General features: G+C 37.7%; 1 protein-coding gene across 2 annotated transcripts in view; it reads left to right on the plus strand.

Annotated features, from left to right (window-relative positions):
* Pou6f2 (POU class 6 homeobox 2) overlaps positions 1–24,780 on the plus strand; it is a 470,488-nt gene that overhangs the window by 398,574 nt on the left and 47,134 nt on the right. For both annotated transcript variants that reach the window (XM_076864071.2, XM_076864074.2), the window contains one exon: positions 21,730–21,870. In XM_076864071.2, coding sequence (XP_076720186.1) covers positions 21,730–21,870 — 141 coding nt within the window. The remainder of the gene's footprint in view (positions 1–21,729; positions 21,871–24,780) is intronic.

The following is a 24,780-nucleotide window of genomic DNA, read 5'->3' on the forward strand; positions in this document are numbered from 1 at the left end:
ATTAGGTTAAGACTCTCATCACCCAATGATTTCACCTCTAAGCTTTCTTGAATTGTCTCACACATGAGCTTCTGGGGCACACCTCATATCTAAAAAATAATAGCACATGCTTTGAGTTGCAGTGTATTTTGTTGAAACTTTTTAAAATGTTATAAGGATTTTAATATGGCTACAAATGAGTTGAAAACTATTAAGAGTCAGTTGGAACCTGTAGTTCTTTCTGTGATTCTTTACCAAGATAAATCTGCCATGTGTACCAAGTATAAATTAAAATAACAAATATCCAAATAGTTATAAATGCTTTCTAAGCCTATGGCTTGTAACAGCCTTGGTTGTTTTTGCCCCATGGCCTTTGTACTTCCTGTTTCCTCTCTACATGACTCTGCATCTGGATATTTATAAGATTGGCTTCCTCTCCTCTCTAAATTCTTGCCTCAGATCTCACCTTCTCAGGGAAATCTCTGACCATGCAATCTAACATATCTGTTCTCTGTCTCCCATCCAGTCCCTCTATCACATTCTCCTCTTTTATAGTCTTCCTAGCACAACCTGCTACCTAAAATTATTTTGTCTACTGTTTACACATTTACTGCCTCTCTCCTTCCATAAGAAAGCAAGGGGGAAAAAAAGGGAAAGTATATTTTCCCCTGCTTTGATCTTGCTCCTTCTATACCCCCAGCATCTAGAACAGCACAGGCAGATGACAGGGACTCGTAAATATAACTGAGTGAAAGGGTGAATGAATGAATGATTCCACTTATTTCCCTTTTGGTTCAGCATCTATGGCTTCCTTCCATCATGGACCATATTTTGGGCTTGATCTCTACCATACCTTAGCTATAATGCTTTTCCCCCTGAACTTCTTATAAACATAGAACATATGCAAAAATATATTTGGACGAGTTGATTCAGGACACATTTGGAACCTTTGTGTTCTATCAATAAATCCTTTAAATGAGAAAAATAAATAAATAAATCCTTTCAAGTAGAGGGATGACTTCTGATTCTATAGTCATCGTAACTAAATGTTTTTGAAGGCCAGGAAGATATTATTTTTGCATACACATAATTTATAACCTGCCTTCATTCAAAAGGGATCTGAGAGGGCTTATGATCAAAAACATATAATACTCATAAGCAGAGTCAATAAAACAAACACCAAAATCGATGTAGAGTGAAAGGAAAATAAGATACCAAATGACTAGGTTAATATCATTTCTATAGTTGCTCATTAAATTTAACTCTGGACTTCCCATGGGTAAAGTTAGAAAAGGAAACAATAGGTTCTATAAATCCTTGGAATGGGAAAGCTACTCGTGTGTGACTAATGACTGATCTTTCCCTTCCGTGTGATTTATTCATTCAACAAACATTCATTGCTTACCTAAAGAGGCACTGTGCTCAGCACTCAGAGTAGCGGGAGGAAGTAAAGAGAAATAAGACATCTTCTCTGCGCTTGAGTTGCTCATGGTCCTAGGAGGCCATGAAGGAGTCAGATAAGGCTATAATTAATTATAATAGGACAAATGATAAGCCCTATGGGATTGGCAGTTAGGTCCAGCTACACTGGAGCTCAAATCCTCTACACCCTGCCCCACCCCACTCCTTTCCTCCTGGGTCATCCAGGGTCCAGTCTTCATTAACACCCTTCACCCCACACCCTTAGAGTCTGCTTTCTGGTAAACGCACCTGGAACTTGGTCAAGGTGACAGGTGGCAGGGCACCCTTTAGAACTCACTGTGACTCCAGAGTTCTGCCATTTTTCTTGCTCCCTAACCTTGAGGCAGAGTGGAGATGAAGCTGGAGTTGTCTATTTGGGCCTCACTGTGAATGGCCTTTTGTGCATCCTCAGGTTAAGGCCTTTCAAGGAAAAAGCAGAGCAGATGTCTTTCAATCTTTAAATAAAAGTGGGTGGAGAGCAGGATCAACCACGTGTTAAGCATTTCACTGTTACGTGGCAGTGCTCACATGGAAAACGTAACCATCACAGGAATGGAGAAGGGAATTTCCGCAGGCATCAGTGCAGATCACAGTAAATTCAAGTCATCTCCTTGCTTCCATTATTTGAAGGTCCTGTTGATATCATTGTTTAATTTTCAAAATAACTTGGGGGTTGGGCCTGGAGTTGGAGCTCAGTGGTAGAGTGCTTGCCTAGCACAAGTGAGGCACTGAGTTCGATTCTCAGCACCACATATAAAAAAAAAAAAAGTTCATTGACAACTAAAAAATATTTTAAAAAATAGCTTGGGGGTTATTTTGGGTGACTTTTGAAATAGATTATATATTTTAGAGCAGCATAAGATTTACAACAAAATTGAGCAGAAGACACAGAAATTTCCCAGATATCCCTGCTCCCATACATGCATAGTCTCCCCTATTATCAACACCCCCCACAAGAGGGGTATGTTTGTTAAAATTAATGAACCTACATTATTATCCCTCAAATATGATATATAATATAATAATCATCATCAATAATTATTAATAATATATAATATAATAGCCATCATTATCCCTCAAAACCCATAGTTCACAGTAGGGTTCACTCTTGGTGATGTTTGGACAAATGTATAAGGACATGCATCCACCATTAAAGTAGCATGCAGAGATCACTGCCCTAAAAATCCTCTGTGCTCTGCCTATTTATTACTCCTTTTCCCTAACCCCTGACAACCCCTGATCATTTTGTTGTCTCCATAGTTTTGTCTTTTCTAGAATGTCATGGAGTTGTAGGCTTTTCAGATTGGCTTCTTCCATTTAGGGATGCAACACTAGCATACACCTATTGCTGTGGCCAAAATCTTGAGCACTGACAATATCGAACGCTGATAAGAATGTGGACCCATAGGAACTCTCATTGACTGCTGGTGAGAATGCAAAATGGTACCACCACTTTGGAAGACAATCTGGCTGGCCGTTTCTTACAAAACTAAGCACACTCTTTCTTTGCAATCTAGTAATTTACACTCCTTGGTATTTACCCAAAGAAGTTGAAAACTTACATCCACACAAAAACCCGTACACAGATGTTTACAGCAACTTTTTTATGATTGTCAAAACTTGGTAGCAACCAAGATATTTTTCAGCATGTAAATGTATTTTTTAAAATGTGATACATTTGGAGCATTCAAATGTATATTAAAATGGAATATTCACCACTAAGAATAAATAAATAATCAAGTAAACACATATTGCTAAGTGAAAGAAGCCAATAAACATGATTTTGAAACAAAGAAAAATTGCTGTGGAATGACTTTTATAATGGTGAATTGAATTCCCTTGACTTAGTTTTCTAAGAAAAACAAAAATCAGAAACAGGGAAAAGTACTTATTTTACTGCCAAGTTCATCTTCTATCTATTCTGTTAAATTAATGGCTAGTACATGAATTCCATGTTATATTTGAAATCATTTCTACTTGAAATAACCTATTTTATAATGTATTGCTTGATTACTGTTTGAATACCAGGTGACAAAGTTCATGAGAGAGAAATGCATTAAAAATGGTTAGAAAATTATAGGATTGTTTCAAAAATTTTCTGAAATGGAATGCAATTTCCACCACATTTCCTGTGTTTATTTACCATAATTTTATTGTTTTACTTTAGGCAATTTATGGACATCTCTATACATCAGTTTATTGATTCTCCCTATCCCTTTTGAAGAAGATGTTTGTCACAGAGAAATGTATCTACAGCAATCATAGTATTGCTGACAATGGCCAGGAGAAACACAGAGTGCCATTTATTTCAGCAATATACAACACGCCGCTGAATCAAATTACTTTTCTATACACATAAGTGAAAATTAAGGAAAAATACAGTAACACAAAATTGTGTCCTGTTGAAATAAATTTATTTCCAAGAACAATAATTCTTTTAGTTTAATTCTGACATGCTTCCACACAATTTTGGCAATGACAATTCTAGAACATAAAGTTGATTTATTTTAGAAACAAGCTTTCCATTGTCAGATTTAATTATAATTTACAATAACTGTATTTTGTGTTAGAGGTGTTAGAGACTTTTTTTCAGAAATTTGGATACAACCAAACCAATATCTTTCAGTGGCTTTTTCTTTCTTGAAATTGCAAAGTGAAGCAATTCATCTGTAGATGCAAATAAATTCATCTACCAATATTTCTAAGGTTTAATAAAAAAAGGTTATGATTATAGGAATTAAGTAAAATAAAAGACTAAAGTATACATTTGCTTTTTAATTACAAAAAATGACCCTAGTATCCTATATATATATATGAAATTATGTGATTTTTTAGTTTCATTTTTTTAAACAAATTTTATTTTTTAAACTGAGGCTTATAAACAAAATAAGGCTAAATGACCATTCAGCAATTATCTACTAAGGCATCTATGAATAGACAAGAGTACAGGATATTAATCTGGAACAAGAATTAAACAAATTAGCCAGAGGGAGAATTAAAGAGCTGTGACCTTAGAAATGGACACACGTGGCCCTATTCCAACCTACCTCCAGGAAATCATCATCCAGTTTGTTCCTCCTAGGAGTTGCTTCTGTGACATGTGTGCTTGCTTTCCATCGCATTCAATCTCATTCAGAGCTCCCCTTTGTGGGGTATAAAAGGTGCTACATCAAGCAGTGATTGTGAGGACACCATCAGACACTATTATGCTCACTTACAGGTTCTATTTCACTTAATAGTAATGCAGAAATATTATCATCATGGTCACTTAATGGTAATGCAGATGTGTTTGTGAATCCTCAAAGCTCATGCATCTCCATAATACTTTTTAAAATCAATGAATCTTATCATAACCAATTCGTATGAACATTAACTAAAGCACCAGAGGAAATGCATTCCAGACCTAGGTGGTTTATGGAGCATCTAGATTTGGAAGATAAAGTCCTTCCTTTAGAATAGTTGATGAGAATAGCCAAGGTGTATTACCAGCATATTCCATTAGTCCATTTGTTAAATCTGTAGGTAACAAAGTAATACATTTTCCCTGCTTTTCCCAGAGAGCATAGCATAGGACACAGTTCTAAGGGGCTTTCCCTGTGGTGTTTCATGAAAAGGGGGCACGATCATCAGATAACATGCTAAGATGCATTATAAGTCACCTGAAGGCATATGTATCATACCATGTGTGCCAGACCTATCTGATTCCGGAAACAGTACAGAGCAAATCCTGGGACCAGGGTTTCACAAAACACACTTTGGCAATTGCTCAAGAGTTCTGTCAAGATATCATTGCTTGCTATCATGTATACCTATAAGAAAAAAAAATACATTTTTCTAAAGAAATTATGACCTTCCATTGTATTTTGATAGATTCTTGAAAATTCCATTTCCCTTTGTTCCTCGATGACTTTTTCCTTAAAACCTCATGTGACTATCTTGTTCAATTTGTCCAAGTTTTTGAAATCAAAATCTTGAAACAGTAAACATGTTTAACATGCCAAGTTTTTTTCTATTCTATTTTTTGTTTCCCATAAAATAATTATCTGGTTTTTTTTCCTTTCTTTGCTTTTTATACTGAGTCATTTTGCTTTATTTTTCCTTCATGTGTTGCAATTGAGAAGCATACAGGCATAGAGTATTAAAAGGTGCTGTCATTTTTTAAAAAGTGACATTTAAAACAAGAATTAAGCGATATACATGCTAATCTGAAAAATCAAATGCAACATGAATAAAACTTTCCACCGTCCATGCCAAGAATATATACCCCTGCAACCTCAAATTATTCTGGAATTTCATACCAAAGTCATACAAATCCCCAGCAGCTATTTCTCTGCCAAAATTTCACAATGATGATCAACCCTTTTTATGCCCCCTCCCACAAGGGTATTCTTCAGTATGTAGACAAAACTTAGAAATGTCAGTTCTTAGTCTTTACTATGGTCTTCAAAAACCTTTGTGTGGTTGAATTGCAGCTATTTATCCCTAACATCAGGTAATTTGATTTTTTAATTAAAAATCTATTATAAATTTAAAATTTTATTATTGTTCTTGTGCAAGAACATTGTGACAGCTTTGATCATGTTGGAAAGGCCCCTAACTCCAATTTCAACCCAAGGGTATTCACGTACCTACTGCTATTGACCATGGGCTGTTGGAACCATCAATGAACTACACAGTTGTGTTGGAAACTTATTATAAGCCCTGATTCACTAAATACTATTTCCAGCCATATATTTCCACTTGATAAAGCAAACTTAGAAAATTGTATTTAACTAATATGTTTATTTACTAGTTCTTATAGGAGAACTCAAAAGAATTACAGCACTGTCCCAAATTTCATTCCATTTTAACATATTATCGCTGTGTTTTAGATCATGAATATTCCCCCGAAGGCCTATGTTAAAAGCTTGGTCGCCAGCTGGTGGTGCAATTGTGAAGTGGTGGATCCTACTGGAAAAAAGTTAGGAAGCAAGGGGGAGTATCCTTAAAGGAGATGCCAGGACCCTGGTCCTTCCTCTTTTTCTTTGCTTATCAGTCAACTGTGAGAAGAGCTGCTCCTTCCACCTCACACTCCCTCCATGATGTACTGTGCTTCCACTGGCCCAAAGCAACAGGGCCAAGTAACTGTGAAACTTCTGAAATTGTGAGCCAAAGTAAACTTTTTTCTTTATAAGTTCATTGTCTTTGGCATTTTTCCACAGTGAAGTGAAACTGACTGACACAACCATAGATGTTTACCTTTCAAAGGAATTTTAAAAATTACCTACTTCAGAGGTTCTCAGACTTCAGTGTAAATCAGCATTACCTCCAACACCATTAAAACCCAGATTTCTGCTTTCGTCCCCAGGGTTTTTGAGCCAGCAATCTGGGAAGCAGGGTAAAAATTTGCATTTTTAACAGTTCCCAGGTAATGCTAATGTGGTTGGTCTCAGGACACATTCTGAGAGGCCCAGTGGTAGAAAGCCCTTTCTATCTGACCTACACTGGAGGTTTTGAAGTGGCCTTCAACTTAATCCATATGGAGTTCTGGCTGGAGGAGGGAAATCTTGATTACTCCCATCCTTGGAGTGCCAAGAGGGATGATTTACCAGTGCTCCCCTGTTCATCAGGAGTTCTCTGCAGGGACCTAAGAACCATTGTGACCTCACTGCCCCTCCGGGATCATATTTTTCCCAACTTTTAAAAAGTTGGTGCATTATAGTTGTACCTAATGATGGAATTTGTTGTTACACATTCATACATGCTCCAACCAATATCACTCCCCAGCTCTCCCCAGCTCTCTTTCCCCTCCCACCCTCTGGTCCCTTTCCTCTACTGATCTCCCTTTCATTTTCACACAATCACTGCTGAACCCCCAACTTAACCTTTCTCTTCCTTTTTCTTTTCTAGTTTCCATATATGAGAGAGAATATTTATAACCCTTGACCTTCTGAGTTTGACTTATTTCACTTACCATGATAGTCCCTAGTTCCATCCATTTTCTTGAAATGACATAATTGCATTTTTCTTTATGGCTGAGTAAAATGTATACATAAGGAAAATGCAATTTTATATATATAATTTTCTTTATTCATTTTTCCACCTAGGCTGGTTCCATAGTTTAGCTATTGTGAATTGTGCTGCTATACACATGGGTATGCATGTATCTCTATAGTATTATGACTTTAATTCCTTTTTTAAATTTTTTATCTTATTTATTCTACTTTGTTATATATGACAGCAGAATGCATTTCAATTCATATTACACATATAGAGCACAATTTTTCATCTCTCTGGTTGTACACAAAGTAGAGTCACACCATTGGTATCTTCATATATGTACTTAGAGTAAGGATGTACATCTCATTCCACCATCTTTCCTACCCCCATACCTCTCTTTACCTATCTAAAGTTCATCTATTCTTCCCATGCCCCATTATGAACCAGCATCCTTATATCAGAGAAAACATTCAACATTTGGTTTTTGGGGATTGGCTTACTTAGCATTATATTCTCCAGCTCCATCCATTTACCTGCAAATGCCATGATTTTATTCTCTTTTAATGCTGAGTAATATTGCATATAGACCACAATTTCTTTATCCATTCATCTACTGAAGGCTATCTAGTTTGGTTCCACAGTTTAGCTATTATGAATTGTGCTGCTTTAAACATTGATGTGGCTGCATCCCTGTAGTATGCTGTTTTTAAGTCCTTTGGGTATAAACCGAGAAGTGGGATAGCTGGATCAAATGATGGTTCCATTCCCAGTTTTCCAAGGAATCTCCATACCGCTTTCCATATTGGCTGCACCAATTTGCAGTCCCACCAGCAATATATGAGTGTTCCTTTTTCCCCACATCCTCTCCCAAACTTATAGTTGTTTGCATTCTTTTTAAAAAATATACTTATTTTTTTAGTTGTAGTTGGACTCAATATCTTTATTTATTTTTATGTGGTGCTGAGGATCCAACCCAGGGCCTCGCACGTGCTAGGCGAGTGCTCTATTGCTGAGCCACAACCTCAGCCCCTGTTTGCATTCTTAATAGCTGCCATTCTGACTGGAGTGAGATGAAATCTTAGAATAGTTTTGATTCTCGTTTCTCTAATTGTAGATCAGTCGTATATTCTCTTCAGCAAAGTGTCTGTTCAGTTCCTTGGCCCATTTCTTGATTGTGTTATTTGTTTTTTTGGTGTTAAGATTTTTGAGTTCTTTATATATCCTAGAGATTAGTGCTCTATCTGATGTGCAAGTGGTAAAAATTTGATTCCAAGCTGTAGGCTTTCTATTCAACTCACTGATTGTTTCTTTTGCTGAGAAGAAACTTTTTAGTTTGAATCCTTCCCATTTATTAATTCTTGATTTTAATTCTTGGGCTATTGGAGTCTTATAAAGGAAGTTGGGGCCTAATTCAACATGATCAAGATTTGGGCCCATTTTTCTTCTGTTAGGCTCAGGGCCTCTAGTTTAATTCCTAGGTCCTTGATCCACTTTGAGTTGAGTTTTGTGCATGGTGAAAGGCAGAGGCTTAATTTCATTTTGCTGCATATGGATTTCCAGTTTTTCCAGCACCATTTGTTGAAGAGGCTAGCTTTTCTCCAATATATGTTTTTGGCACCTTTGTCTAATACAAGATAATTGTATTCATGCGGGTTTATCTCTGTGTCCTCTATTCTGTACCATTGATCTGCAAGTCTATTTTGGTGCCAATACCATGCCTTTTTTTTTTTTTTTAACTATTGCTCTGTAGTATAGTTTAAGGTCTGGTATAGGGGTGCCTCCTGCTTCACTCTTCTTGCTAAGGATTGCTTTAGCTATTCTGGGTCTCTTATTTTCCCAGATGAATTTTATGACTGCTTTTTCTATTTCTATGAGGAATGTCATCGGGATTTTAATTGGAATTGCATTAAATCTTTATAGTGCTTTTGGTAGTATGGTCATTTTGACAATATTAATTCTGTCTATCCAAGAACAAGGGAGATCTTTCCATCTTCTAAGGGATGACTTTAATTCTTTAGGATAAATACCAAGGAGGGATAATAGCTGGGTCAGAAGGTCGTTCCATGCTGTCTTTTGAGGAAACTCCATACTGATTTCCATAGTGGTTGTAAAAATTTAAGAGTTCTACCAACAGTATAAAAGTGTTCCTTTTTCTCTACTTCCTGTCTAGCATTTGTTATTATTTGCATTCTTTATGATTGCCATTCTGACTGGTGTGAGATGAAATATCAATGTAGTTTTGATTTGCATTTTCAGGGATCACATTTGAGAATCACTGATGTGGTTCAATTGTCTCATTTTAAGAACAAGGACATAGAGGTTTACTCAGGGCAGGTGGAATGACCTGTGAACTTTTGACTCAGGAGGAGGACCCAGGTGCCCTGACTTCAGGTGATTCCACATTTCCCCCTGCATTCCTACTTATCTAGCTTCTGCTGATGAATGTGTAAACATTTCTCAGCATTGGACAGGATCAGCAAGAAACTTTTAAAAATATTTTCTCTGCTGATTGGAAAGATTGGCTTCTTCAGTTATTTACTCCCTTCTCTCTTCTCCCTAAATGTGGAAAATTTCAACACAGCCTTGCTTTTGCTCTTGGTGAGATTAAGCTCTATGTTTTTTAACCTATGTTCAATTTTATTAATGGGAATTTCTCAAACGATCTATACAACAACTTTTTATATGTTCTTGGCTTACGGCTCCTAGAGGTAGTGGTTCTTATTGTTAGCTTAATGTTTTTAGAACAACCTATAACAAATATATTTTCTGAGCACAGAAGGATTTTATTTACCTTTGAGCATTCTGGTCATGTTTTTTGCTTTCTCTTTCATGTACTTAACTTCTGCAGAGTCGTATTTTCTCTAATAATTTGGACTGTTTGTTTTTTCTAATGGTATGGTTCTCTTTGGGAGCACTGAAGCTGCAGCACATCCAATATTGTGGCCGAGTCACAATATTGGGTATTCACATACTTATTGCTATTGACCATGGGCTATTGTGATGTACAGAGTCACTTCTTTAACCATCTGCCAAAAGTACCCCTGTACTCTTTTCAGTGAGCCTTCATGGGCATTAACTCAGGGCTGCATACAAACATCCACTTAAGAGGCGTGTGACATGAACAGAAATGGTATATCTGATTCTTGCTGCAAATTCAAGAAAGATGTTGTTCCAAGATTTAGTGACAGACCAACAACATATGGGTTGATTTCTAGTGGTCCTTGGAGAAAAAATAACTTATGGCCCAAATGTAGTATTGTTTTGGGGGAAGAGTAACATATCCTTTGATTCTTGAACAGCTGTTCAGCAAATAGATTTTATGAGGCAAGCAAGCCATTATGCATAATAATAAAATTCAGTAACAGCTTCAGGAAGGCTTTCCATTTGATCATGGATTGATGAGACCAAGATATTATGCATAACATTTGTTACAAGCAGTTTTTAATAACCAATGTGATTACTGAGATGAAAGGAAGAGGAGGCGTATGTTGTGTTCTTTATTAGTGATAAATTGAATTAGAAGGACTTATGAGAAATTTCTTGAGCTTCAGTAAAAAAATAGAAGCTGTGGAAAATATGCATATTCAAAAGTAAAACAATCCCAAAGTAAATAAAAGACTTCTATCTATTCTAGGATGATTCTCAGAAATCTGAGCTCTTATTATCAACTGGTATAGCCTTTCTAGTTAATGGATAAAATTAAAATTTATAAAGACAAGGCTTGGTCATAACATATGAGCCCAGCCATAGATATGATGGTGGTCCCTTATAATCTATCATCATAATTTTTTTGTAACAGAACATTCTGTATTTTAAACGATGATGGCTTTGTTTTTATTACTCAAATTTAATTGTTAATTTTTGGCCAGTCAGCAGTTTAAATTTCCCTTTATATAAAATAAATGAAAGTATTGTATGACTTGAGGACTGTCAATTGGTGTTGCTTCACAGGTTGCAAATCTGGTGAGGCTATCTTCATAATATTGCAAAAAGATATGTGTTTAGGTGTTTTCATAGCAACAGTTCACAGGAGAACAGCTCAGGAGGCTGTGTATACACATGGCAATAACACATGCACAACATTCACATAGGTACTTCCTAGTTTGTTTCCTACCTTCTTTTTTTTGCCTTCAGAATTCAGCTCGGAATTTTCCTAGATTGATCTTCTGCCCTAACTGTGCTCTGGACATTCAGGGGGGTTTCTGATGAACCCATAACCTTGTACTTTTTCTTCTGCTCTAATTGCCTGTCTTCTCCCATCTGCCTAGTTGATCTGCAGTTTATGCAGGATTGACCTCCTGTTAATTCTTTGATGAAACTTCTCTGACACCCCCTACTCTTCCCTCTACTGAGCTAGCCAGCTCCCCAATGTTTCCATGGTTCACTGAGTTTACCTCTCCCCTGGCCTGTAGCCACCAGGTCTTAATTATCTGCCTGCATAACTGTTACCTCCTCCCAACATCTGAAAGCACTTTGGGAAGAAACCACACCATCCAACCTGACATGCAGTTGATGCTCAGTGTTTACAGAATAAATGAATAAATGAATGAATAACAAACTACTTCTGTGCACAAATTTAACCAGGAGCTGAACCCCTCCTTTTAACAAAGGGCAACCTCTCCCTCTGTCATCACTCCTCGCAGCCTCCTGTTCCCCTTTGCCTCCAGTCTCATCCACTCTCACCCAGACCAACTGAGTCTCCAAAGCAGTAATTAATTTGCCTTATCTCATTATCGGCTGTTTTCCGCCTTCCACTTCAAGTTCCCCAAATATCAAAAGTTCCACACTAACAACTCCACATACACAAAATCCTATTTCTGTCCTACACATCTTTAACTGTGCTTTTCCCAGAAGTCGAGAAGCTTTTTCCTCTCCAATTCTTACCTCCCCACCCATAAACTCCTAGTCATCCTTTAGGACTCCCTTCCAAAGAATATTCCCCAGGGTCTGGACAGGACCCCTTGTCTGAGCTCCCTGTCCTTTTTTCTTACAGCGCTGGCTAGGGAAGGTGAGGAAAGACACTCTTGTCTTATTCACCTCCATACCTCTGGCATCTGGCACAGAGCCTGCGCCATGGTTACCAGGAAACAGCTGATGATAAAAATTTTACTGAAGCCTCCTAAAGGCAGAAACTCAGCCTCAGCTTTCTCTCAGTCCCTCATCCTTTCTTGTCTTTCTTCTGCCCTGTGTAGGACCTATTTTCCCTTATGGACACTTAAGTAGTATTGGAACTACCTTAAGTAAATTAGGCATGGGTGAGTGAAGAGTGTATTGCACTTTTCCATAGCTTAAAAACTAGAATCATACTAACTGCTGTACCATGGCAACAATTTACTTCTTAAAAAAATTTTTTTAAAGGATTGCCTTTTTTTTCTTTCATCACAGGAGTGTTCCCAATCACTTGTTTAAACTGGATGATAGAATAAAAAACACGGAAAGAGTAATTTTCAAAATATCAACAAATTCACCTAACTAATGTGCCATGACAATAGGCAATTGGTAAAAGTAGCACTATTGTATATAAGTAAGAAAATAGCATGAAACTCCATAAAAAGATGGATTTTTCAGGTTATTAAATGGAGGACTAGACAGAAAAGGAAATGAGATGTGCAGGCTTGTAGTAACACAGTATTTGTCTACATATAACTTGGGTAAAATCTGATTTAGAGTTGGTGTGTTTCCATAATGCTGACCTCTCTACTTCAAAATCAAATAAATGTATTGGGTTAAGTTGAAAGCTAGTTTCTTCCCTCAGCTCTAGGCTTGACTGTTTTATCAGTAAATTTAAAAATAAAAAAGAAATGCATCTCTTTGGAGAGCTTTCTAACGGCTTGCCACCAAATCATAGTGTGTCGGCTAGATTTATTTATTTCCTCCTCTCCATCTAGTGTCCCTGAGCACCCTCAGTGCATATCTCATCAATTATCCCACATAACATGGACCCAGGCCCTCTGCAGCATCTATCACTCTCTCCCCAGTGTATTTCTAGAATACTCCCCAGAATGTCCACATCTGCTCATGGACAGTCACCCATGTCCATCTGCAATGATATCCAAGCTTTGCAAAGCTACCTGAGTGGATCCTTACTTTTAACTCTGGAATCAATGACCTTCAGGAGTTAAAAACCATCTAAATACCCAAGTGGCTCAATACACCCTCATTAATACCTTCAATGAGCCCACATAAGGGGAGAGAGTGCAGCTCCTTAACTAATATCACACTATTACCTGGACTCCAAGCAGCATTGCTCATGCCCAGGAGTACATAGAGTCCATTCTCATCTGGAGAGAGAGCCCCTTTAGCTTCAGCCCACCATATACAAAGGGCTTTGTTTCAGTTCACAAGCCTGGACTGGAGGATACAGGCTTCGTAGCCACTCCACCTCCACCACCACACTACAAGGATTTTTTTTTTTTAACTCAAACCATTCACTGCAACCACCCAGCTTCTACAATAATCAACTCAAGAGCTGTCTTCCATATATGAATACCTTCCCTCTAAAACTGTTTTTTCATGTATCTCTACAAGAAAGGGGATGCTATTAGATAAAATAGTCAAGGAAAGTGTCTCTAAGGAGATGATTTGGGAGAATGAGATATGTGAATGGGAAAAAGGGTTCCAGAAGTGTAAACAGCAAATGCAATCCCCTGAGGTAGTTGAGAATCAGCAAAAAGGCCAGTGGGACTGCCCTGGAGGGAGTAATGGAATTAGGGGACTCAATCCCAAAACATCAGTAGGACCAAAAGTTCCAAGAAGTAACAAAGTTATTATAACAAAATTTATCTGGGGCTTCTGATATGCCAGGAACTCTTGTGGTGTTTACCTAATGTGTTGACTCTAATAGATAGATGGGTAGATAAGATTTTTTGTTAATGGTGCTAGAAATGGAACCCAGGACTTTCTGCATACAAAGCCCACACTCTTCACTGAGCTGTGTTCCCAGCCCTGACTCATGTACTTTTTTCAACAATTCTATGAAGTCATTACCACTATTTCCATTATACTTAACTAAAGAAACTGGGACACAGAGACAGCTAGCTAAGAGCAGCCTTGGAATCTGAATTCAGGATTCAAGCTACTAATCTTTATATTATGCTGCTTTCCCTTTCAAAGCAGACTGGCCCATTCCTTCCAATCCACATATCTGTGAAATTCTGATCAAGGTCATGTGCGTGGACTAAGCTGCTCCCATCAGGTCTGCTGGAGTTATGCAGACCTTACAAATAAGGGCTGGGTCCCACAAGACTGTCATTTCAGATGCCAATGAAAGTAGCAGGTCCCCAGGTTACCCACATTTCTGTCCAACGTGGCAGCAAATCAGATGTCCCTACCACCACCCCACTTACGTACAATAATTTGCTATAATGGCTCACAGGACACAGAGAAGCATGTTTACCAGTTTATTATAAAGGATACAAATGAACAACCAGATGAAAAAATGCACAGGGCAAGGTCTAGAAGGTTTCTGAGTGCAGGAGCTTCTTCCCCTATGCAGTTTGGGGTGTGCCACCCTCCCCGGCTATGTAAGCTCTCTGAACCCCATTGTGTAGGGTGTCATTATGTAGGCATGACTAATTGGATCTTCAGTTATTGTAATTCAATTCTCAGCCCCTCTCCCTTTATTGGAGATTAGGGGCAAGGCTAAATTTCTAACCATCTAATTACATGCTTGGTTCCTTTTGCCCAGGGTCCCCCCACAAATCCTGCAAAAGCTACTTTATTAGCATAAACTCAGGTGTGATTAAAAGGGACATATGGATAATAACATGCTTCTCTCACCTCATCACTCAGAAATTCCAAGGGTTTAGGAGCTCTGTGCCCAGAAAGCAGGATGATAACCGATGTATCATAATGCCACAAAATCATAATGTTTCACCCAAGTCCCTCAGAGTTCCTCTTTTCCATTTGTTACTCCTACCCCTTTGTTGGGCTTTCAACAACCAGCACCTATGGTTCTTTTTCCAAGGACTCCTTCAGGTACCAAGTTCCAATTTTAAAAAAGAGCTAAGAGACAACCATGGCTGGGGATTGCCAATCCTTCATCTGCACCCCAGGAGCTATTAACAGATGACTGTCAGGTGTGGAGGGTAAAAGCCCAGCTTGCCATGGGGTGAGATCACTCTGAGTCCCAACTCATAGTCCAACACTCCCTGAAGAATTAGGGTTCTGTTCTTCCCTATCCTGTTTCTGAGAAACCCAACAGAAACATTAGGTAATTTAAAAATTTCCTCTGCCAACCAATATGGCTGTGTATTGGAGCACTAATAGCAAATTAGTGTACTTGTAGTTTTCCATAAAAATAAAATATAATTAATTCTAAAACTATATAGAAGTCAATATGATTTTACATGGACAAATCAAAATATTTTAGGAAGGCATTTGCAATTTGATGTAGTGTTTGGGTGTGGGAGTAGTTTTAGGGGTAGGGCTAGGGAATGAACATGTGTAACTATATATTTGAATAAAAAAATGAAAACATACATGAAATTATGTCAGAAAACCTATGTAAATGTATATGTTTTCACAAACAGAGAAGCTTCAGTCTATCGCCCTACTGATATTTTGATTCAAATTTGTGCCATGAATTCATTGGTGAAAATATATTGGTATATATAATATTATAGGTAACTATATAAATTCATCTATCAAAATATCTATGAATATTCATATAAATGTAAATAATTTTACCTGTAAGGGCATTTGTGTTTTGATGTAGTGTTAGGTGTGGGAGTAGGTTTAGGGGTAGGGCTAGGGTTAGGGTTACAGGATCATGTGTACCTATATATTTGAATAAAAAAATGAAAATATACATGATAGAAATTTAGGATTTTGCCGTGCCTCAGAGTAATCATTGCAAATATCAAGTCACTCCAAATCTCAGAGACTCCTCTGCAATGTGGAGTGGAGTCAGTGGTGACTCTTGACTGGCTGACTAAACAACCATGAAAGTAAGGGGGGAATCTTTGCAGGATAAAACACACATTAAGTAGATCATTGAGAAGAGTATGTCCACCTATCCAATTTTTGTATATCAGTATTTCCTTGACCTTTTTTGTTTGTTTGTTTTAGAGAGGGAGAGAGAGAATTTTTTAAAATATTTATTTTATAGTTTTTGGTGGACACAAGATCTTTATTTTATTTTTATGTGGTGCTGAAGATCGAACCCAGCGCCCTGCGCATGCCAGGTGAGTGCGCTACTGCTTGGTGAGTGCGCTACTCCCCAGCCCCTTCCTTGACCTTTTAAAAGAAGACTTAAGGGCAAGAAGTGGAAGAATTGGTTTGGTTTAAAAAGAATCAAGGATTCAAGAGGAATGTTTGTTTTTTCACACACATGGGTAGAGGAAAAGTCAAGGTCTTATATATGCAAATGAAATCAAATTGCCCCATTTGTTTCTAGGTAGCCACTGTGAGTCATTTTGAACCTTAAATGAAGAATAAGTTGTGATAAATGCATTTGTGAATATCCTCATTTAAAAACAAATGACACCACAGTTCCAGAGTTCTAAATTGAAAAGTTAGTAGCAAAAAGAACTGCTCAAAAATCCATAATCTATAAAATCCACATAGTTCATGAAGAGAATGATAGAACCATAGATCATGGGCAATTATGCTCCAAAGAAAGACTGTGAGCCTGATGCATTCATAAGGGCCTCCCAGAATAAAGGCATAAACATAGGAATGTAACATCACAGCCAAATTGTCTCATTGTATTGTCATATTTTTGTAAATGAGATTCATAATAATAAAATAATATGATCAGCATATTTTCATGAAAAATATTATGGATACTAATGTTCAGATTCAAAAAAAACTTAAGTTTTTTGCCAGGATGCAGGATGTGAGTCTTTCAGAGAAAGAGGATAAGGCAAGACCTGTAGAAGAACACTCCTCTGCCCAGTCGTGATGGCATTTATGGGGACATCTTTATATTGTCATACATATGATGTCATCAAAGAGTCCTGGGGGAGACTTTATTAAAAGTTCTTTTTTCCTCATCACCATGCAATGTGTACAGGGATAAAGAGATGCACAAAGCATATAGATTTGGAAATATGGGCTTACTCTCAATCTGAGGTAAGCACCCAGTATCCACATGAATAGGGAACAGAGAGTAATTCATTACAAATCTTAAGGGTATTATTTTTTAGTAAATTTTTTTAATGCTATCACCATCAAATCAGCAACTGTGAGACTATTTCAAAATATTTTGACATGAAGCAGGAATTAAATTCCAAAATGAATGTCCTTATGTAAATTTTAGAAATGGAAACTAAAGTTGAGGATAATGTACTATTAAAAAGGCAATGTTCTTTCGTACTGGCCTGTCACTACCAACCTTGGCCTCAGAATCATAACACTGCTTTCTCTACAAATGACCAAGTCCAATCAAATAGCAAAGCTCCAAAACAAGCAAGAGAGCCATGTTTTAAATACTGTTTTTGAATACCCTTCATTCTAAAATACTTTAAAACAGCATTTGTCTTTTAAACCATGAAACTCACCTCATCTAATTACCTATTGTGTTAGGTGGCTATTAACTTCCTTCAAGCAGCCCTTTTAAAAAAAAATGTAACATAGAACTGCTATAAAAAATACAGAATAATTATTCTTGTTCATGTAATTACCAAGGTAAGAAGATATTTATGGGGGTGAGTCCTAATAAATTGATAAATTGATTAGTTCAAAATTCTCATGCACAGCATGAACTCTGAGAATATTAGCTAACATGTATTAAGAAAATAATATATGCCAAGTATTGTGTTCTCAAAATTGGCCTCATTTATTTAATTCTCATAATAACCCTGTGGGTGGTATTATTTTTACACCCATTTTACTCATGAGAAAATGAGGCATGGTTTACTTACAGTCACAAAACAGGACTGTCTTGCATCAGAGCTATACTAATGGATGAGCAGGAGGAAGGTAACATTTGGAGTTCTACTTCATTGTGACAAAACTATTTTAAAATTTTATGTTGTTATTTTATTCTGTAAAATTCTAGGGGAAAATGTCAAGAAATCAGTGATTCTATGAGTGGGTTTTTAGACTAGCTGCAGATTCCAGAATTGTAGCTTTATGTATTCAAGCCCAGAATCCATTTGGATGTAACATAAGAACTGTTGCCTTCTGCAAATCCTTGCTTTGAGAGCTTCTGCATTTATAAACAAGCATGCACCAGAATTCAGCACGTCTTTTGAGTTGATCTGCTGAAAATGTGACTGTATAATACAGTCAGACTTCATTTGGGCCATCCTTTGCTGGTTAGGTACATTGGCAATGAAAGATCTGAAGGCATAAATCTGGCAGCAGCTTCAAAATATCCAGTTGGCCCTGGAACGTTAACATGCTCATTATGTGCATTTATTGTGCATGGGTTTGCCGCTGTCTAAATCTACCCTGAGTCTCCAATCAAGAATAAGTATTGATAGGAACACTGCTAATATGACATGACTGGGGACAATACAGAGTGACATGACCTGAGGTGATGAGGAAAACACTTATGGTTTCCTGTCTATCCCCCTCCCCCTCCCTGCCACTTATCTTAATGCACATTACATCCCTGCCCCAGCAGTCACAGACAGAAAAGCCAAAAGATATTTATGAAGCTACATCCATCGACACCACCCATGATTCACCTGAAATGTTATCAGCTACAAACTGACTTGTATCCACTGTCCACTATCTATATGCACCACACTCTGTGCCTGTAGTTCTAACTCTAGAGTTAGGGGCCAGCAAGGCATTGCCCCAAATCACAGATACCTTTCACAAAGACCTACCAGGAAATCAGATGGGAAGTAAGAGAGTCATCTGAGTTGGCATTTGCTCCATAAAGAGAAAAAGACAACAAAAAGAACAAATTAGATTTCCACCTAAGACCAGGATATAGAGGAATCAACAGTACAAATAAACAAACCCTGTATATTTGTGATTGCTGAAGCAACCTTCCAGAGCACTTCAAGTGTACCCATTTCTAACCTACAAAGATTCAGAAGCACATTTTTAAATACATAATTTGCTGTATATTCAGAATGATTATTTAATCCTTATGCAATACCTGGATTTTCAGCAAATACCAGGGACCATAGCTGAAGTAATGTTCTAAACATGGTGAATTCTCAATCTCTACTGTTGTATTATATCCAGAGAGTATTATTCCATAATTTCCTATATGAGCTTTTGATTGACCTAGATATTAGAGAAATGTCCTATAATTACTAAAAATATTTTCTCTAAGTTAAATAGGGATAACTGCTTGGCTTCTGTGAGCACTCCACACGCACGGAATTTAATTTTTTTCATCCAAAATTCATGGACAAAATGGCCTATTCAACAGGATAAACATATTGCACATAATTTACTCTTTCTTTGAGTTGAGAAGCTTATTCTGAGATCTCCCTGAAACTCAAGAATTTCATTACGATTTCAACTTGATTGCATAAAAGAAATGTGAACACAGTATTTGGCAAGTGATCTGAGAATGGAGCACACATGAACAGTGTCTGTGCTGCCTGTGACAGGTCCCCCAAGCAGTCTCCTGACACCAGGACAAAAGTAAGAGCGATAATATGAACTCTTCTCACTCTCGGTGGTCGAACTAAACACAAAGTTTTCTCTCAGCACATACCATTACTCACTATGTAAACACTCTGTAAACACAGCCAGAAAACCAAGACAAAGGCCAACCTAAATTTTAAATCCCACGGTGGCAATCTGGGATAAGACAGGGTTTCTCTTCAGGCCAAAGAATGAGATTATATATATATATATATATATATATATATATATATATATATATATATATAATTATATATATAATTGTTCTTGATCTTTAGGAGAGAGATAAAGGCAAAAGACAAAATAATGAGCTTAAAGTGGATTTCCATTTCTGAGACAATGTGCAAGGTCAATGGAAAGAAACGAATAAGATAAGGATATCACATTAATGAAAAAATAATTATTAAATTCTGATTCCTTTTCATTTCCTCTGATAATTAGTATTTTCTTCCTCATCAGATGATTAAAAATTTCCAAAGGAATTAAGTCATAAAATATGTTTTGAGAGAAGAGGGAAAGGAGAGAAAAAAGAGAGGTTGAGACAGAGAATGAAGAAATTAAAGAAAAAAAGTTTAAAAAAAAAAGAGGAAGAAGAAGAAAAGCATTTTTAGAAGAGCAACCAGAACTTGAATTAAGTATGGCATTAATTTTTTTTCCTACCAAGTTTTAGCCTTGGCAGGTTTCTGCTAAAATGCAGGAATTTCATGGATGTGGGAACTGGTGATGGAAAATGCATTATTATACACAACAATTGTTGTACTTGAGAGAAACTATATGGGGAAAAAATAACACCCTAGAATAAATACAAATGAAATTCATGTATCAAAACCAATACTGTGAAAATAGTTTAAATGTTTCTTGAATTTATATCTAGTCATTAACCTAAATGCAGATTTCAGTTCAAGCCACACTTCTGCCTCATGGTCAGAAGGCCTGAAAACCTGTGGCGTGGAAAATTGGCAGGATAAAGAATATTGAATTGGTCTCCATGGAAAAAACAGATTTTGGCAGCCATAACCTCCTCCCTGAGCTGGTCTCTCTCCCCACTCTCTTTCTTCTTTGTTTTACTCTTGTTTCGGTAAAGAGGCCAAAAGAAGACCATATATTAGCTAACACAGCAAGTAAAGATCAACTGACAGTTCACTAAAGGACCTTCTCCTTGACCTTGAGTCCTATGGTCAGAGTGAGCCCCCCCAAAGTCCTAGCCCTGGACTAGTCCTCTGAGCACACAGATTTCCATTTCTAGTAACTCTGACTCCCCTTAAAGAAGAAAATGGGCTGGGACATCTGCCTCACCATCAACTCTAAAAGAAACTGCAGTTCTCCTGTGGAAGTGACAAATCATTCACAAATCTCCCTACCCCATCCTATTTTACTCCCATGATTGTCTCAAGAAAAGTAGATCATTTCCTGAGAGTTTTATTTACTCTAGAGGACAAAATCCAGGGACTCCTCCAAAATCATCTCTCTATCCTCCAGGTTCACACTCATTCCCCCTGGGACTAGCTTTAAGCCCACACACTCCACCAAGCAGCCCACTGTTGGTGGAGGTTTTCTTCCAGCCTTGTTTCCATTCTTCCCCAAGCCTGGAGCTTCCAAGGGATTCTTCATCAGGCCCCGCCAGTGTGTTTGGGGCCCTTTGCATGAAAGAATTGGGGCGAAAACTATCTCCCCTCCAACTTGAATGTTATGTCCGTGTGCTGTGCCTGTGCCTCTCGGTGGTTTTCACCCTGATCTTTTCTCTCTTTGCAGCTGGTTAATAATCCTCTAGCAAGTCAGGCCGCAGCGGCTGCAGCAGCCATGGGCTCCATAGCAAGCTCACAGGCCTTTGGCAATGCCCTCTCCAGTCTTCAGGGGGTCACAGGTCAACTAGTTACTAATGCACAAGGACAGGTGAGTGGGAGATGGGAACAAGAGTGAATTTTTATGGCAGATTGAACTCGGAAAGGAAATGAATTTCTTTTGCATGACAGTGATATGTAACCGCATCTATCTGAGGCAAATAAATAATGTTTACTAGGAATGTCAAGAATAGGAGAAGGGTTGGGAGGTGTTTCTATATTTTAGAAGCAAGATTTTTCTTTCCTTCCCCGGGGATGTCAAAGTTTTATTTTGTTTTTATTTTTATACAATGACTCATGTTATGACCTTAGTTGAAGAATTTAACTCTCGTTACTGGGGCATTCTTTGAAACAAACAAACAAAAGTTAAATTTAAAAATAAAATTTCAGTTTTGCTTTTTTATTTTGCACTAATAAAAAAAAAACTTGGATATAATAGAGGAAACTGGTAAGTTTCCTTCCCTGATTGCTATAGATTTCTAAACAAATCTCAGTAAAGCCAACTTCTGGGTGTAGGGGAAACTAAGGAAGAAGTCCTGTAAAAGCGACAAAAGGATGAGTTAGAAAGATGCTAATTGCAAGTCAGCCCTGTGGCCCTGGCCTCTTGCTGATTCTCCTAGCAGCTGGGTGGTCTCTTTCTTGGGTGTAGATTTTCTTTAGTCTGTCAGAGCCAGTTACATCCTCCTATCATAAGAGTCCATTCCTTTCCATGGCTAATGTGCCCATGTCATGTTCACCAGAGCTTCGGATAACCCAAAAAACCTAAAAGGTGCATAAATACAAAGCAAGTGGAATCTGACCATATTGGGGGTATCTTCCAATGGAAAGCCTGACCCAGAACCCAGCTTCACTGTTAGGGTACGTGCTTCTCCAATGTAGCTGCTTATAATCACAAAACACAGGGAACTTGCATCCTCATAAAGATTTTCTCTCTCAGAGTTATTTATTTATCCTGCAGACTGTTTATGTACTCTGCTTGGCCTGCTATGTGGAGAGCAGGAATTGCAATGTCTTAAACCCTGTTTTTTATTTTACATAAAGAGTAAACAAAGATGCATTATAAGCTAAACCATCTTCATCTATGTCCCAGTAAAAGAAAAAGCTGACCTTGTTATATTTCCTGGGCGGGTACAGGATTGTCCCGTCAGAACCCAGAGGGCTGAACGATGGAGCTTGTCAAAGACAGGCCCCATGTAATGAATCATCTTATCACAGGTGCAAACCACACATATTAAAGGAGGGTTGTATGAACACTGTGCCCTCTACAGTAACCTTTCAATGTCTGCTTTAACCCTTGTTCCAATCCCTTTTCATCAAAGGATCATTTTATGCAGCCAGCTCCAAATGGAGGCTCTCAAAAGCCTATTAAGATTTCTGGAGGGATGAGGTTGCTGGGGTGGAGGAAAAGTTGGTTTTAATATCTATAACTCATATTCACATCAGTTCGGTCCTGGAAGATGCTTCCTAGAGCTGTGCCCAGAAATAGAACACCCTCTTTCACTCCTGCCAGGTGCATGGCCCTTGAGATGTAAATTTTAAGAGCTTAAGATAGGAACCACACTTCCCTGGATGGGTATTTCCCTCTGATTTTTCTGTTCCAACATTCAAGTAAAATGCACTACCATATTCTACCACTTGAGTATTTATGATGGGTAAAATGCTTTATTATGTAGAAGGAATTTTTAGGAGTTTATTTTTCTGAAGATTTAATGGCTGATCATTTAGCCAGTTACAAATTCTCAGGGATTAGAATTACAATCTTTGCTAGCCTCTGAGCCCAGGGATAGCTCCCAGCCCAAAGGTAGCCAAGAGAAAATTAGAAACTCTGCTATGGTATTTGATGTAGTAAACAAACCTCTCAAAGTAGAAAAAAAATTACATTTACAGACACACTAATCATGCCCATTCATGACATCTTGCCTGTGTTTTAACACGTGTCCTATGGTATCTTATCCACCTCCTAGTACAGAAAGAGTCCTAGAGTTAAAATACCTCTCAAGCAGATGATTTGGCCACATTCATGAAACACTATTTTTTTGTCTTAATCTTTGTAATCTTTGGGAATAAGCACAGTCATTTTCCCAGAAAAGGGTGCATACCCTGCATCTGTTGGCACAGAGATACGTGTTTGAGCCTTTGAAGATGAGGTAAACAGCCTGTAGTCAAATTATACCCAAATGATACAAGCAAAGATTATTTGGTTTATGTTGTATGTGTGTGTGTGTGTGTGTGTGTGTAATATAAAAGGGTAATACAAAAGGTAAGAATACATTAGAACCAGGTTAATACAATTAACCTTGTTCAAAATAACATGGAAACTAGAATTACTATACCATTTCAATTTCTTAAAAGTCTCCAAAGAATTTTCCAAGAAAAGGTATACAGAGAAAACTCTTATAAATTTAGAGACTATTTTACTAGAGCTTTTGAGGTCAACTGTTTTTTTTTCTTTCTCTCTCTTTCTTTCTCTTCTTTTTTTAACTTTTGAAATTTGCATTAAAATCTAAACCTATGTTTGAAAAGCACATTTTTGTGGATAGTTATGCTGATTGGTGAGGTTAGGTGTGTAGAGAAGGCATCAAGTGGGATAATTCTATTCCAAAATGCCCTGATCTTCACTCTCCACCTGCTAAGATTCTTTTGGCTACTTGGAAACAAAAGATGGGATTGCCCAGTAGGTAAGAACACTGCCTTTGAATCCAGACTTACTTGGGACTGCCTCTTCCTGGTCTTATGATCTTGGGTCAGTGATATAACCAACCCAAGCCACACTCTCAGCCTTAAACTTCAAATGGAAGCCATGTGAAACAGTCATACCTCCTGCAACCTGTGCTAGCCCCTGACACTCAGCACAAGTGGTACCACGTCTACTGCCTCAGGTGGGCAGATGCCCACCCCACGTGAGGAGACATGCCAGAATCTTCCTTCAGGGTCCTGGCCTTCCACTCTCAACAGAAGAAAT

The sequence above is a fragment of the Callospermophilus lateralis genome, chromosome 1 (assembly GCF_048772815.1).
Source record: "Callospermophilus lateralis isolate mCalLat2 chromosome 1, mCalLat2.hap1, whole genome shotgun sequence".
NCBI lineage: Eukaryota > Metazoa > Chordata > Mammalia > Rodentia > Sciuridae > Callospermophilus > Callospermophilus lateralis.